The sequence below is a fragment of the Anastrepha ludens genome, chromosome 2 (genome assembly GCF_028408465.1).
Source record: "Anastrepha ludens isolate Willacy chromosome 2, idAnaLude1.1, whole genome shotgun sequence".
NCBI lineage: Eukaryota > Metazoa > Arthropoda > Insecta > Diptera > Tephritidae > Anastrepha > Anastrepha ludens.
In genome coordinates, this window is record NC_071498.1 from 178,460,275 (window position 1) to 178,477,106 (window position 16,832).

General features: G+C 40.3%; 2 protein-coding genes across 2 annotated transcripts; both read left to right on the forward strand.

Annotated features, from left to right (window-relative positions):
• The first annotated feature begins 898 nt into the window (after positions 1 to 898).
• On the forward strand, positions 899 to 2,679 carry LOC128855941 (membrane-bound alkaline phosphatase-like). Its single transcript, XM_054091199.1, has 2 exons — positions 899 to 2,186; positions 2,256 to 2,679. The coding sequence occupies exons 1-2, from the start codon at positions 957 to 959 to the stop codon at positions 2,604 to 2,606; spliced, it is 1,581 nt and encodes a 526-aa protein (XP_053947174.1). The 5' UTR covers positions 899 to 956; the 3' UTR covers positions 2,607 to 2,679.
• Positions 2,680 to 8,740: 6,061 nt separating this feature from the next.
• LOC128855942 (membrane-bound alkaline phosphatase-like) lies at positions 8,741 to 10,378 on the forward strand. Its single transcript, XM_054091200.1, has 2 exons — positions 8,741 to 9,976; positions 10,037 to 10,378. The coding sequence occupies exons 1-2, from the start codon at positions 8,741 to 8,743 to the stop codon at positions 10,376 to 10,378; spliced, it is 1,578 nt and encodes a 525-aa protein (XP_053947175.1).
• The last annotated feature ends 6,454 nt before the right edge of the window (positions 10,379 to 16,832 follow it).

Genomic DNA, 16,832 nt, shown 5'->3' on the forward strand with positions numbered 1-16,832 from the left:
ATTCATGAATAATTGCTCTCTCATTCAGGATACAAACACAGACACAACTCGCTCAATTTTTCTGTTTCTTCCCTGTGCTTTGCTATCCCCCTTCACCTAGCACTTTTACGCACGCAGAAGCACACGCTGCTGCACAGTGCAAATGTGCTGAATTTAATTAAACTAATTTTTTCCTTAAAAAAAAAATCGCAAAGAGATGCAATTTTTAGACTCCATAAACCAGGCTCCCCCCTTAAGCATAACATCGCAGTGTCTTGGCACTCAGCTCAATTCAATCTTGTTTCTCTCTTTGAGGGAATTCAGCCTCAATGAAAATTTTTGAAGATATATAAGTAATTTTCAGTGACTTTATGGCAGGCTGGTCGACCTTACACGCAATTATCGATTCGGCTACGCTAAGTATCGCAAAAAAAAGAAGTGGTTTCTAAAATCTCCTAACAGATATGCGGAATTTAGACCTCAATTTGTTCTCTATGAAACAGGCTGACACTATATATTCTGCCTGAGGACATATCTGAGTCAAATTTATCAATAGAAGCATGGCATGTATCCGGTTCTGACATCCGATCAAATAGTTTCCTATGACCCGAATCCCATTCTGATGCCATAGAGAAAGCAAGTAGAAGAGAGCATTAAGAGCAGCTTCTCATGGCGCCCGTTATGCCCACACACACAAAAACTTCTCCGCAGACAGTCTCTGTTACGCATAATAAAAAAACAAAGTCCACTACAACTTAATTATCAATTTAAAATTTAACTATTGCTTCGCACCGCTAATCTAATCTATTAATCTCTTAATCACCTGTCAGCCATAATCTATGTCTCTAGTATTGCACCTTAATAAATAACATTATCTTTGAACCACTTGACCAATAGTCTCCGTCACATTAGTGTCTCAAGTTCTGCCTTTCAGTTCTACCAGTTCAGTTGATTTTTGACTCAACCCGCTGCACACCATGTCGCATACGAGACGCGCACTTTTCTACGCTACTGTCGTTTGTATTCTTCTCGCGGCACAGGCGCTGCCGCCTTGCGCACGTGACGATGAGGAATGTCGTGACAGTCGCATGCATCCGGACCTTGAAGAGCCCACCGGTCGTGTATTTGCACGCAAATTTGATGGCGATGACACCAACGATTACTGGCGCAATCAGGGTAAAGAGTTCATCAAGGCTAAGCTCGCTGAAAAACGAAATACTAACAAGGCAAAGAATGTGATTTTATTCTTGGGCGATGGCATGGGCATTACCACGCACTCCGCAGCACGAAACCTCATCGGTGGTGAGGAGCAGTACTTCTCTTTCGAGAAGTTCCCATTCACGGGTCTATCGAAGACTTACGCAATCGATCGTATTGTACCCGACTCTGCGAATACCGCTACCGCCTACTTGTGCGGCGTGAAAGCCATGAAGGGCACAATTGGTGTGAGCGGTCAGGTAGAGCGCGAAGACTGTGAAGCTATGTTGAATACCAGCACTCACGTTTACTCGATCGCCAAATGGGCAATGGATGCCGGAAAGTCGGCTGGTGTTGTGACGACCACAAGAATTACGCACGCTTCACCTGCGGGCGTCTATGCTCACATTGCCGAACGCGATTGGGAAGATGACAGCGAGGTGAAACAGTCCTGTGGCGCTAACACTAACGTAAAGGACATAGCATATCAGCTAATACACGGTGAAGTGGGCAGCAAGCTTTCACTTATGATGGGCGGTGGCAAGCGACATTTCGTAGATCCCAAACTTTATGTGAACGGCACACGCAGCGATGGGCTAAATCTGATCGAGCAATACCAGCAGCTAAGCGCACAAAATGCGTACGTTGAATCGCGCGCTGAACTTAATAACTTGAATTTCACCAATGTACAGCGTGTCTTGGGTATTTTCGCTGATAGCCACTTGAAATATCACTTGGAAACTGACGAAAACTCAGTGCAGCCCACACTGGAGGAGATGACACGCAAAGCCATTGAGTTCTTGAGTCGCAACGAGCAAGGCTACTTCATTTTCATCGAAGGTGGACGCATCGATACAGCGCATCATGACAATATGGCACGCATTGCGCTCGATGAGGTGGTCGAGTTCTCAAAAGCCATACAGGCGGCACGCGATTTGACCAACGAAGAGGACACCTTGATTGTGGTAACAGCCGATCATTCGCATTCATTCAGCTATTCCGGCTATCCAGTGAGTAGAAAATTTTAATATTAAGCATTGAAATGACATGAACTAACCAATTTTTTCTTGCATTAACAGTACCGTGGCAATGACATCTTTGCACGCACACCCGCAAATCCCGTAGACAGAGTACCGTACTTGACTTTGAGCTACGCAAATGGTCCAGGTTATGAGACATTCTATGACGTCGTAAATAAGGTGCGCCGCGATCCAACAACTCTCATAACAGGCGATATATACGACGCGTTTCCTGCTACCGCACCACTTGACTCGGAGACGCATGGTGGTGATGATGTTGCTGTATTCGCTTCAGGTCCCTGGTCACACTTATTTACTGGCACTTATGAGCAAAACACCATTCCACATTTGATGGCTTACGCCTCGTGCTTATCAGACGGCCTAACCGCCTGTTCGAATGCGGAAAAGTAGTCCACACACTTTTCAATAGAAATGGTCACATTTTGAATTAAAATAAGAGAATTATTGTATTTTTAAAAAAATATTTTTAATGCCTTTTAATATTACTTTTGTAGTGATAATTGTAGGGGAAGCGCTGGTCAGATTATTACTGGTTTCAAATTCAAATAAAGCTATATTTTCTCTGCTTGTAATGGAAAAACTGTCACCATTGTATTTACCGAGTTTTATACTTATCAAACTGGAAGACCTGACATTCACTGCCTATTTGTGGATTTTAAAAAAGTGTTTGACAGCATCGAAAGAAACAAGCTGCTTTTAACACTTCCTCGACATGAATGGTAGAATATAACCTGCTCATAAAAGTTGTTTTGCTTACCTGAAACTTCCCAAAAATAAATTACTATGGAGGTCGTGGAATCTAAAGATTTTCGCCTTATAAGTGCTAAGAGAAGCAACGCAAGGCACCTAATCGTATGGAGCGCGATTGTGAAGAAAACACAGACTCACCCCGAGCTGTAATTGCTATGATGATAAATTGTATAATTTTTTTAATCGGTACGAGCTTCTGCCAGCTAAAAGATGACAATGCTACTGAAAACAATTTGTAAAGTTGAATCCCATGTTGAAAAAAATTCAGCAGGTGTGGCCAAGAGCAGATCGTTAGCCCGCTCTCAGCGTATTTGGCTCAGATACTTTGGAAGCCCAAGAATTTTGAATGTCAATAAAGTCTCTCGTACAGAAATTCATGTCTTGTGGAAATGTTTCAACAGTGTAGCCCGATCCTCGGTCCTAGGCCGCGCGGAATTTGGAGAACATGAAGACTGTTCGTGGCGAGGTCTGTGCGAGCATCTTGGGTTCTTGTTTTAGTTTTGGTTGTAACAGCATATACCTTCCCTACACATGCAGGTTTATTGCCTCTGGATAACCCGCCTCACTATATGCTCTCTCTCCAAAAATGGTGGTTTTGACTCGCCTGCTCGCTCTCCTGATTTAACTAGCGCCGAACTTTTTCATGTGGGACTACTTAAAAGAAGGTAAATACTAACAAATCTCAAAACTTGACGCCACAACCCCAAGAAAAACTGCGAGCGTTATGAAAGTGCAGAAAAAATTGCCAAAACTTACGTCATTAAAAATAGTTACCATCCTCTTACGGTTTTCGGCCCAATAAATTGTATTAAATTAACTTTTAACTGAAGGAAACTTATATGTTTTTTAGTAGCTGATTCTATGACTCAGCTGGCTGGCTGATTTCACAGGCTTTATTTACGAAAAGATTAATACTGTGTTGGTGATAAACGAAAAAAATCAGCACAGTCTTGTCAGCACGCTCATGTTGCATCGCTACGTCGGAACAATGAGCGGGCAGGATTCTGCTGCCGGGTCCCCGAGTTACTCTCACAAATTTGCTTCGGATGGTCAAATCTGGTAAGCTTTCATCCTTGGATGTCTTTATAAAACCATTTTTCATTTCTGAAATGAGCTCAGGAGATTGTCTAACGAGGACGAATCGCTGTTAGAGAAAACATTTTCTATAATTTGCTTTTCCATGCCCCTAATGGATTCCGAACTTGGAATTCACCGAATGTTAGTCAAGCATAAACCCGTTTCGCCATGACGCCACATATTGACAAGTTTTAACTATTAACTTATTTATTTTTTAATTTCAATTATCTTTTATATAAAAATTAATATTTCGTTGTTTGTACGTATTTTAAAAGCTGCCAGACCAATCATCGGATTACAATGAAACTTCGTCAACTTATTGACTGCAATTGCCGGAAGGATATAGGTATAGTAAAATTAATTTAAAATAGTGGGGCGGGGCACCTTCTATACAAACCAGTTTTTTAATATGACATATTTTCGAAACCTCACCATTCAGAACTATTTGCCACAAGGCCATAAAATATTATTACCTTAACCATTCATAAAAGTGGGCGGCATTTGTAAAAAGATACGAATCGGTAACGGTAAATTTCGAACGGGTTCAAGAGAGCATTGATATGACTAACAACACATGACCAAATAATTGAACAAGACCTGTGTATAAAAACATTACAGTAATAAACATTTTAAAATTAGAAGCGTGCTATTTCTCTGTCCATGGCTGCATATAATCAAAAATTGTCAAGACGTGGACCCTTTCGGGCATGTATCGCACAGTCTTCTAATAAAAAATTTTATATTAACACAACTTTTTTTTTGTTTTTAATTTTTAACTTTTTTACAGAATTTTTGGTTTTCGCAAAAGCTGAAAAAAGGATACGTACTGCTTTAGTTAAAGCTTAAAATGCGGACGGGTCCAGCCACCCATAAAAAACTAAGCAAAACTCTCAGAAACACAGAAGACTAATTCTGTTGCATTATTTTGAACGGAAAAATTATATTTTTATGACATATGTATAAGTAGGTAGGTCCATTATGATACCACTGGAACTTATCCTTACACTATGGGTTTCTCTTCAAACCAGTAGCTTTAATAAACGAGCAAAGCTTCGTTAGTTTCACATGCACTATGTCGGCTACATCAGTTAAAATTGTCGTATCAAGAGCGCGGAGCCTCTTTATAGCAAAGCTTTCCCATTCATATGAAAGGTGTCTAACAGTTTCCTCTTCTTTTGTGTTAAGACAGCTTCGACAGAGATCAAAGTACGGGAGTACTAACCTTCTAGCGTGGCTGCCGATTTAACAATGACCAGTTAATATCCCTATCATTTTTCTTACAGCTTCTCTGATAAATCTTAACCCATTACTGCATAAAGTTTGTCCTTATACTTATAATGAATTTCTGTGAAAATTTCGGGTTATGGAGATCACATATATCGAGTGGTGAAAGAAAAGTTACACATTTGTCTGTAGTTTGTTGTAAACAAGCCGTCCGATTTATCGCACGTTATGCATACCGGCACCTCAAGCTATCTCATGAGAAATAAAAAAAACCGAATGCTTCTAGCAAAATTTATTTAAAATATTACTGAAAATGAAGAAATACAAGTAAATTAATTATATATTATATAAAATATATTTAGGTATTGGGCTCCAGGTATACTCCATAAAACACTTAGGATGGAGGCCTACTTCACATTTTTGGCATTTGTATTTTGATTTCCCACCACACTTATTTGCACAACGGCGTTCGGAATTTATTGGAACAATCCAATGGTTGAGGCAATCAAACCGTGTAGTGGACAATGGTGTAGCTGGTTTTCGGCCTTGATGTGGGCGTGTTCCGTGTGTCACAAGCAGAGTTCGAGCCACATACCTCCTAAATGCAAACAAGGACTCGGTGTCCTTATTACAGCCAACTTTTTTCGCAAGTAACCATCCATTTACAATTGAAACATCAACGAAATAGGCAAAAATTGGCCACCACCATTTCCTTATCCGCATCCTTGTACGCAAATTTGCAATCGCCTGATCGCATTTATCTACTCCACCCATATACTTATTATAGTTAAAAATTAAAGACGGTTGGCGGAGTGCAATTTTCGCTTTATTCACGTGTGACCACCGCGTGGCAGTTGTCATTGTCATGTTTTCGAAATTGGTTGCGACCGTAACTACATTGTTATCTTTCCAGCGACAGGTTGATTCAAACCTGTTACACCTTATATTTTCGGAAAGAAGTTTTGGAACTTCGTTGTCTCTGGAAAAATAAAGTCGTTTATTTGGTAACTTAGCGTATCCTGAAAGTAGCATTCCTCCCAAAATGACATAAATTTCATCTTCAGTAACCATCAGCTGTTTATGCTTCTACCCAGCCTAAATATTACTTTGGTCCACAATTTGTTTGATCAATTCCTGATTGAAAAACAATTTAAAAAAGTCTGTAGGAGTCTTACAGTTAAAAGCTTCTTCTGATAGTATTCGTTGGCTGAATTCTGTGCAAGAAAAATTTGGAATTTTCACTGTTAATATTTCCATCATCGCTCTCCAAAAGGCTCAAAATTTCATCTACAGTCAATCTGGAAAATGCAAAAAACCAAACCACTTAGAGCCTGCTATGCATAAGGTTCGATATATCGGACGCCACAACTAAATACTACAGTAAATGTTTGATAATGAAGCAAACTTCAGAATTTTTTATGTTTTGCTTACTAACACACTTATGCACTAATAAACACTTGTCACTAAAATTGTTTGCTAAAAATATACCAAAAAAATATAAAAAAATATTTTACCCTTTACGCGAAAAAGTCTGCTTGCAATCCGCCATACTGAAAAATTTAAAATAACGGGAACGCTTTGCGATGGGTCGACAAATGAAGGGTTGCCATTGTTGAAGAAATAGTTTTCTTTCGATTACAACCTTTAAGCCACCTTCACATCACACTTGCTTGATAAAAATTTAATTTAACTCATGTCCGATATATCGAACGTTATGCTGTAATGGGTTAACAAGCTTTTTGATCGACCGCTGCTCCATATTGGTCATCTATGTCTGCTTAGTTCGCATGTTGTGAGGTTTTGCCAACTTGTATATTTACCTTCTTGATGGTTTCCTTATCTAGTATAAGTATGTAGTTCACAAGTGGCTATAGACATAGGTATCAGCGACTTATCCCCTTAGAGATCAAGCGTTGTACCGAATCGAGCAAGGCCGCCGTAGCCGAATGGGTTGGTGCGTGAGTACCATTCGGAATTCAGAGAGAATCTCGGTAAAAGACCGAAATTAAGAAAAAGTTTTTTCTAATAGCGGTCTCCGCTCGGCAGGAAATGGCAAACCTCCGGGTGGATTTCTGCCATGAAAAAGCTTCTCATATCTCATATCAATATCTGTCGTTCGGAGTCGGCTTAAAACTGTAGGTTCCTCCATTTGCGGAACAACATCAAGACGCAACAATTAGGAGGAGAAACTCGGCCAAACATCCAAAAAGAGTGTAATCGCCAATTATATATATATATAATACTTAGTGCCTCTATGCGTGAAGTCCTAAGGGCCCGGCAGATGCAGAGACTGGCCATTCTTTGTACGTGGTTTTTCTTAATATATATCTTATCTAAAGCCGGCCACCATACCAGTATACCGTATGTTAGGATTGGTCTTACAATCGCAGTGTAAAGCCAATATACGATAGATGGGGAAAGACCCCAACTTAGTCCTATCAGCTGTTTACAAGAGTAAAGTGCTATTGTCGCGCTTTTTATTCTATCTTCTATGTATGTATGTTCATACATATGTGTACAATAAGTAAACTTTCTCACAATTTTGATTTATTTTATTATTCTACTGTAAAAGCACTTCCAGAATATGATTTTTTCGCTGCTACAGTGAGGCAATCCCTTATTACGGCATTTTGCGTTTCATCACAATCAAGTAAGTACTTTTAGCACGAAAGACCGTGCGATACATTTTTTCACAATAATCTTACTTGATTACCTAATTTCTCAAAACAAATATTGTTTTTTTGTATTTTCATTGCCAAACGTTTCAATGAATCCGATAAGTATATAAACAGTAAAATTGTTCGTCCCACCGTAAAAAAACCCAGTGTATGCTGATGATTTGCTGGGAGAAGTATCCACCTGATAGATAAAACAAAATTTCACTCTCTAATTTGATTAGCGCCCGTGGCAGGTTTTTGCCTTGAAATCAAATTTGAAGATTTAAGCCTTTTCCGGCTAAGCTTTGAGCTTTTTTCGAGCTAACAGCTTTTCATGGCTAAGAATTTGCTCTTGATTTTGGCGATAAATGACTTGTCAATGTGTGTTTTTTTATTGAGGCATCTGATAGTATAACTAAAAACGTTCAGAGGCATTTACACTTGTATTTGCTTCAAAACATTCTGAACATAGCTCGCATTTATATTGAACAGATAACATCCAGCCAATTTGTGTGCAATTTTTAGACATTCTGATAAGACTCCAATTAATAACAGTTTATGAAGCTGTTTATGGGAAAGAAACCGAAACCAGCAACGTCCTCCCTCTTGCGAGTCACCTGAAAATCTCGTTTATTGTCGATTCGTACGCTTACCCCGCCCACCGGTTCAGCTACTCCGATATCAACCCAATAAATCAGCATGAATTTTTCACGTGCCTGTCTTATCGTCAGACTTGAATAGAAATTAAAGGTTGTACTTAAGTAAAGTCCAAACTGTGGATGCGCCAGTTGATTTTTCACTCACACACCGTGCACCATGTCGTACTCAAGACACTCACTAGTCCTTGTCACCATTGCTTGCCACCTGTTAGCGTTTCCGCTTGCGGTGCCCACATGCGGACAGGACGACGAGGATTGTCGGGAAAGTCGCATGCATCCTGATTTCGGCAGCACTAACACCAGAGCCTTCTACCAAACGCGAATAGTACACGAAGAGACTACCGAATATTGGCGTGATCAAGGCAAACAGTTTGTTAAGGAAAAGCTGAGCGCAGTGCCCAACAAGAAAATCGCCAAAAATGTGATTATGTTCCTGGGTGATGGCATGGGCATCACCACGCACTCTGCGGCACGCAATCTGCTGGGTGGCGAGGAAAAGTTTCTCGCATTTGAACAATTTCCCTACACAGGACTTTCTCGAACCTTCAATATCAATCAAATAGTGCCCGACTCCGCCTCCACCGCCACCGCTTACTTGTGTGGCGTCAAAGCCATGGGTGGCACAATCGGAGTTGGTGGTTATGTAGATCGCACTGATTGCCAACAAACTTCAAATACCACCAATTACGTCAACTCCATTGCAAAATGGGCGCTGGATGCTGGCAAACTGGCAGGAGTTGTGACCACGACAAGGATTACTCACGCCTCGCCAGCGGGTGTCTATGCGCACATAGCTGAACGCGACTGGGAGAACGATAGTGAGGTGAAGTCCGCCTGTGGCAGTGACAGTCAAGTGCAGGACATTGCCTACCAGATGATACATGGCAAAGTGGGTAGCCAGCTTTCGGTTATGATGGGTGGCGGTAAGCGTGAATTTGTAGACACTCAATTATATGCGACAGGCAAGCGCAGTGATGGACTCAACTTGATTGAAGTATATCAGAATCAGAGCAGCAAGAATACCTACGTCGAGACGCTAGACCAATTGAACAGCTTAAATCTTAGCAGTGTGGATCGCTTGCTTGGGCTTTTCGAAGACAGTCACATGTTGTATCACTTGGAAACTGATGAGCTCAGCAATCAGCCAACATTGGAGGAAATGACGCGTAAGTCTGTGGAGTTCTTGAGTCGCAACGAGCAGGGCTACTTTATTTTCATTGAGGGCGGACGCATCGATCACGGACATCACGATACCTATGCACGCCTAGCTTTGGACGAAACTCTGGAGTTCTCGAAGGCCATCCAAGCGGCGCGTGAGTTGACAAGCGAAGACGATACTTTGATTGTGGTAACAGCCGATCACTCGCATTCATTCAGCTATTCCGGTTATGCGGTAATTTATTTTCACACATTTTTTGTTCCTCGTTTTTTTTTATATTATTTTCGTATCTAGATACGTGGCAATGATATTTTTGGCCGAACACCTAATACACCTGCTGACCGTAAACCCTACATGACTCTGAGCTATGCAAATGGTCCCAGTTATGAAACATTCTTCGATATTGAACAGCAAGCACGCCGCGATCCAACTACACTAATAAAAGGCGTCGCAAGCGATCAGTTTCCTTCCACCGTTCCACGCTCCTCCGAAACTCATGGTGGTGATGATGTAGCTGTGTTCGCTTCGGGTCCTTGGGCGCACTTGTTCTCTGGTGTTTATGATCAAAATACCATTCCACATTTGATGGCTTACGCCTCGTGCTTGGCAAATGGTCTTACAGCGTGTTCGCAATAATGACTGGGTTTTTTTAATTTAAATAATTTTTTGTATGTTTTTTTTTCATTTTATATAACTACGAGCTTAGTACAACTGGAGCGTGCAAATTAAATGGAAAGGAATATTTGAAAGGCCGAATTATTACTGCGTTATTTCTATACTATTATCTATTTATTATATTGTACTTAGTGGGAAACTACTTTTTGCTTGCTAGCAATAAATAATAAAATATTTTGTTAGTTTGGGGAAAAAGAAATGCATTATTTCCTCGATCGATGTCTCATAGATTTCAAACAATTTAATGTTTATGCTCCTTTTCAAGGTGACATTTCACACTAAAAAAGTTCTTTTGCTGTTTTGGTTTGCTTCATTCAGTCGAGAGTTACTCGCTGTTTGAGTGCCACACTGCCACACTATTAACACCAAATGGGTCGAATTTTCGAGTGCGAGGCCTTGAGCAAATATAATGAAATCGACCCATTTCTTAAACGGATGTTGGATGCAGATGAGAAATGTGTCACTGAAGACAAAATTGTGCGAAAACGATCGTGGTCAAATGGTGGCCAACCAGGACTAACGGTTGCGTTCGTAGTTAGCCGTAACAAGCTACTAATGAACTTCACCAAATGTATGATATTTACACCGGCTATATCCGCAGGCGTAGCGAAAAAGTGAGAGTCCAGATTTCTAAGTCTTTGCCAGACGAGAGCAGGGCAGCTGAGAAGAAGGTGTTGAGATGATTCCACCTCGTCCTCCAGACAGTTTCTGCAGAACGGACTTGAGGCAATCCCGAGTCTTACGGCGTGAACACCTAACGCACAATGTCCGGTAAGGATGCCCACCAAATTTGAGAGCTGGGGCTTTGTTAGCCTTGGAGTTCCCCGATCTACCCGTGGCCAGAAGGATCTCGCCACCTTGCACGTTTGCGCACTAGCCCAGCGCTCGCTGAGTTGACTCGAGGCCACAGGTTCTCAGGGGAACGCTTGGAAAACACTACAGTGGGGAGCCTAAATTTATGTTTGATGGGGGGCTCCTTACAGAATACTCCCCCACCAACCCTTCCGTCCAACTTCGAGCCATCCGTGAACATGTTTGCCATGCCTTGCCGCCGAATGTTGCCCCCCGCCCACTTATCCCTTGAGGGAATGTGAGTAGAAAAAGGTCCGCTCGGATCTAGCGTGGGTGTACAATGGTCCAAGAAACCTAACTTCAGATGAAAGCGGGAAAACGTGGTTGTTTAATTTGTGAAGGGGAAAGGGAGAAGGTTTATATTTTCTGGTAAATAGCACCAGCTCCGTTTTGGCAGATTTGAATCGGAGCCGCAAGTGGCAGCTCAGCGACTGAGTACAGCCGGTGATGACCTTTCCGAAATCTCAGCCATGACTGAGGGAAACGGTCCCGATACCAACAGGACCAAGTCATCAGCGTATGCTACTACCTTAATTGTAAGCAAAAAATATATTTTCCATATAATAAAAAATATAGCGCTGCATAAAAAAAAGTGCATAGTAGATCTTATATTTTTATTTTTTAGTTTGGCGTCAGCTTACTTATCTTTAATCCTTGCCCGTTCTAAATGACATCTTTGCATGCAATAAATTTTTAATAGGCGAATTGCCTTCAATTTGCGGACAACTGCATTCAATTTGTGTGCAAAACACGCATAGCGAGCACACACACACATACACGCACACAAGCATTAACAACTAATTTTACTGCCGCAAATTGCGAATAGAGCGAACCCATTTTGGTACGAATTACCATTAAGATAACCCCAACGATTATCGTTTCCATTACCAGGTACAGCGCAGGCACAGTGTCACTCATACACACACTCACTCACTCACACACACAAATGGCATCTAGCAATAACAGTTGTCATTATTATAACTGTTTTATGTTGTTATTGCAGGTCATAATTTAAACCACACAAACTGTAGAAATTGCAGCGACGGATACCCCTGCAGGTGAATGAGAGAGGGAAATTGGTGACAGTTGGCGTGTATTGGCCCCGCAATTGCAGTCGAGGCGCTAACATGCACTCAGCATGAATATTCATTAACCGACATGTGTTTTGATGTCGGGTGCGACACCTCGCCTGCAATTCAGCAAAACGTTCAGAGTGTCAACAAAAGGAAAAATACTCTAAAGTAGTCTAGTGGGAAATCGCAAGCATACAAAGTCAGTGCATGCATATGTGTGGGTGTGTGTGGGTATATGTGAATACATAAATGTGGCTGTGCCTTGAAATAGGCACACTAGCTTGCATGTGTATGTGTGTATGTATATACAAAATGGTAGATCAACGCTGCAGGCGAGCATTCATGGTTGCAGTAGCAACCATTCGCCATATAAAGAGACACAGATGAACAAGGTGGCGCAGAATTACTCACCCTATCACAAAATTTATAATTTTTGCAAACGACGTCGTACATCAGTCATGATCCGTCTGAATTTGACAGATGTATCAGGTGAGTCCATAAGTTCGTGGGTATTTTACCCATAATTTCACTTTTGTACGATTTTTGCATACAAAAAATTATTCGCGGAATATAACGGAACTATTTATATTTTCTTTGATATATTGTGCATTCAAAAAGTGATTTTAATCGCGGATAGTTAAAATCGCATGTTGTAAAAAAATAAAATGGAATCTTCGAACGCGTATAAGAGGCATATTTTTTATTTATTTATAAAGGAAATGAAAGTTTTTCGAACCGTATCGTTAGTGGTGATGAAAAATGGGTCCTTTTCCTGTTCGCAAACGCCAATGGTTAGATAAAGATGCAACACCAGAACCGACCCCTAGAGATGGCCTTCACCCCAAGAAAATTCTCCTGTTTATTTGGTGGGATATGGCCGGTATTGTTTATTATGAACTTCTGGAACCAAACCAGACAATAACTGCCGATTATTACTCCCATCAGCTATCAAACCTGAATGAGGCACTTAACAAAAATCGACCGTCTTTAGTGAATAGACGCAAAGTTTTGTTTCACCACGTCAACGCAAGACCTCATACCGCAAGGCAAACATTAGGCAAGCTGAACGCGCTCGGATGGGAGCTAATGCCGCATCCACCATACCCTCCGGATATTGCACCTTGTGATTATCAACGTGGACTTCAATCCCATATGAGTAACAAGAACTACTCCTCAAAAGAAGCTATGAAAAGGGATATCGAAGCGTATTTTGGCTCCCGGGACAAACAATTTTTTGAGCAGGGAATTAAAAATTTGCCTAAACGTTGGGAAGACACTGTAAATAATGAAGAAAAATATATTATTGATAATAAATACTTTAAAATCTTTTTTATTAATTTTAAAACCAGCTTTAAAAAACGCACGAACTTATGGACTGACCTGATAGTAAACAAACTGGAAGGAATGGCGCGCGTAAAAGTCAAAATAAATATTTTCATAACTCAAAATAATTTCCTTTTTATTCAGTTCAACTCTGGTTGTTTTAGTCGTTCAACAACAAAATTATGAATTAAAATGGTTAATTTTGCGCCACCTTGTGTAATGCTTACAAAGAAGAGCACTTGCCCTTCGCTCTCATGCCAATGCATACTTAGTGTTTCATTTATATATACATACATATAAGTATATGTTATATATGTAGGTATGTACATGAGTGCCTGTCATGCGGCATATACTGAGCCATCAAAGCAGCCACCAATCAGTATTAATGATTTCATCACCGGCACACAATTACAATATTTTCTATGAAAACCACACAAAGTAGTGGTAGAAGTATGCTTTCAGGCGCATGGAAGCGTTGGAATTTTCTTGGAACAAAATTGAATAGCACAAGGTTCGTAAGGTAAAATAATTTTCGATTATGAATATTGGCTACTACATACAAACTTGCAAAAAAGAACAAAAAAACAATTTTCTTTGCAATCTAAAAAATTTAAATTCAAAGCAAAATTCACTTGTCGGCATATTTCAGCCTTCGTTGGCTTTGAAGTTGGAACACTCAAAATGAAATACATTGTAAATTAAATATTTATGACTTAATCATCAGTTCTTTTACATTCATAACAAAATAATGTGGACTCAATACACACGCACATACACACACACATACACAAGAGTGTTATGAAAATTGAAAATTTACTGCTCAATCTTTTGACTGCCTTTTTGCTGCTATTGGATTTTATTATCAACACAAAGCAGGTGCTGATCAGCTTTATTTTGCATTTGGCGTTACACGCACAAACACATTTGAAGCTTAGATTAGACGAAAATTATCATATTGGGTGCAGATGAACATTTATTTATTTATTTATTTATCTCATTAGCAATATTCATACAATGCTGCTTTTGGTCGAAATTGAGCAGTTTTGGTATGAATTTTGCGGCGACCCGTCTAATGCCCAAATCATTGAAAAAAATCGAATGGCACGAGCCAATCGATATGTCTAGGTCCTCAGCAATTTTTCTAACGGTGATTCGACGATTGACCAATGCCATTTTCTTCACTTCACCAATTTTTTCGTCTATTCTTGAAGTGCTCTGGCGTCCGGCACGCTTTTCGTCGTTCACATCTTCTCGGCCGTCTGAGAACATTTTGTACCACCGATAAACGTTGCTTTGGTCCAAAATAGCTTCTCCGTACAACACAGTCAACATTCGTAATGCATCCGCGCACTTAATTTCGTTTTTCACACAAAATTTGACACAGGTTCCTTGATCCATCTCTTTGAATAGGTAAAAATCGAAAACGAAATGCAAGCAAAGCAGCTGTCAACAATTAACTGAACATTCAAAATAGCCGAAGTCGTCGGCATGAGTAAGAGACATGAGTACCAACATATCGCCACAAAAAAATCAAAATTCGAAAATACGTAACCTGCGAAAATTCAAAATTCGCGATACTTTTTGAACACACCTCGTACATATCAGTAAAAAATTTTAATGAACGCGGACTCGTCGATTTCGCAACAACCATTATGTTTAGTCTGTGATTTCCAGCAGTATTTTTACAAGCAAGGAATGTTATTCTCTCCTTACTGATCTTATGCCTCGGAGCCGAGTTTTCTTTTGAGCGCACAAGAGTTTTATCGGGTAAGAGCTTTTAAAATAAGCCAGATTCATTGGCATTGTAGGTATATCTGCTCTTTTGTTAAACTTTAAACCATAATTGTTTTGTTAAATTTGTCCAAAAATGGGTTGATGGAGCCACTCTTACTTGATAATTTTTCTCCGTAAACTTTTAGCTCTCGTATTTCATGCCTCCTTTTAAAGTTTACAACCCAACCATTGCTAGCGAGGAAGCCTCCAGGTTTTTTTTTTTTTTTTTGAATTTTGACATGTAATAACTTGGCTTGCTCTTTCAGCATTTCATTTTAAACTGGTAAGTTGTTGGCACCTTGATCCCTAAAACAATTGAACAACGCCTTCTCCATTTTTGGAAGCTCAAAAATCTTGAGAGTTTTCCTTTTACCTGGACCAGATTCAGATCGCGTAACAAACTTCTTTAGGGTCTGTTTTTTTTTTAAGTACGAGTTATTGTTGCTCTATGCGAGTCTTTTTTTGCAAGCAGCGTAAATTTTCTCTTTGCCATTATGCGACCATACCATGCGAAGAATAATGCAAAACTGTCATTTCGTCAGCAATTGAATTAGACGGCATTTCCCCCAAATTCATTCAACTGATGCAATTCAAAACATGTCGTTTCATTCTGCTTCGACGGTACTTCTCTGAGCTTTATTGTCAAAGTAAAAGGAGCAAAAAGAGCAAAGGTTAGATTAACCCAAGGGAGCTTACCTAAAAGGAGCAAAGGTTAGGTTGGGTTATGGTGGTAGTCGGTCTGCACGACCAACTCACTTAGACCTTATAGATCTGTTGTGATACCACTGTGCTACACGGGAACCTCATTTATCTTCCTTCGTGGACCCATTTTATGGCTCTTATGAAGCGTAGTATTGATCCCAACCCCCCGCCAGACAGTTCTGTAAGAGAATTAAAAAGTATTCACCTAGACAACCTGCTCTGATTTTAGCTAGGGCTGAACAATTGCAAAGGAAGTGCTCCACTGTTTCTTCCTCATCTCTGCAACTTCTGCAATATTCATGAGAGAAAACTCCTAGTCTCGAGAAATGCCTGCCGAATAGCCAGTGACCGGTTAAACAAGCCACGATCTTCGAGATATTGTCTCTTGAGAGACTAAGCAATTCCTGTGTTCTTTTCTTGTTTATTTGCGGCCATAGTAGCCTAGCTGTGAGACACGTATCTTCATTTCTCCATTGGACTCTTGGATAATGTGTTTTTTTATTATTAGTTTACTCGTGGCTATGGGTATTCCAACGGTACTTTTATCACGGAACAGTTGAGGAGCAGCTCATCAGCTTTACAGTTTCCTTCAATATCTCTATGTCCCGGAACCCCAATAAGGCTGACCTTGAATACGTTACTAATATCATTTAGAGCCGTCCAGCATTTCTTTGCAACCTTCGATCTTAGTA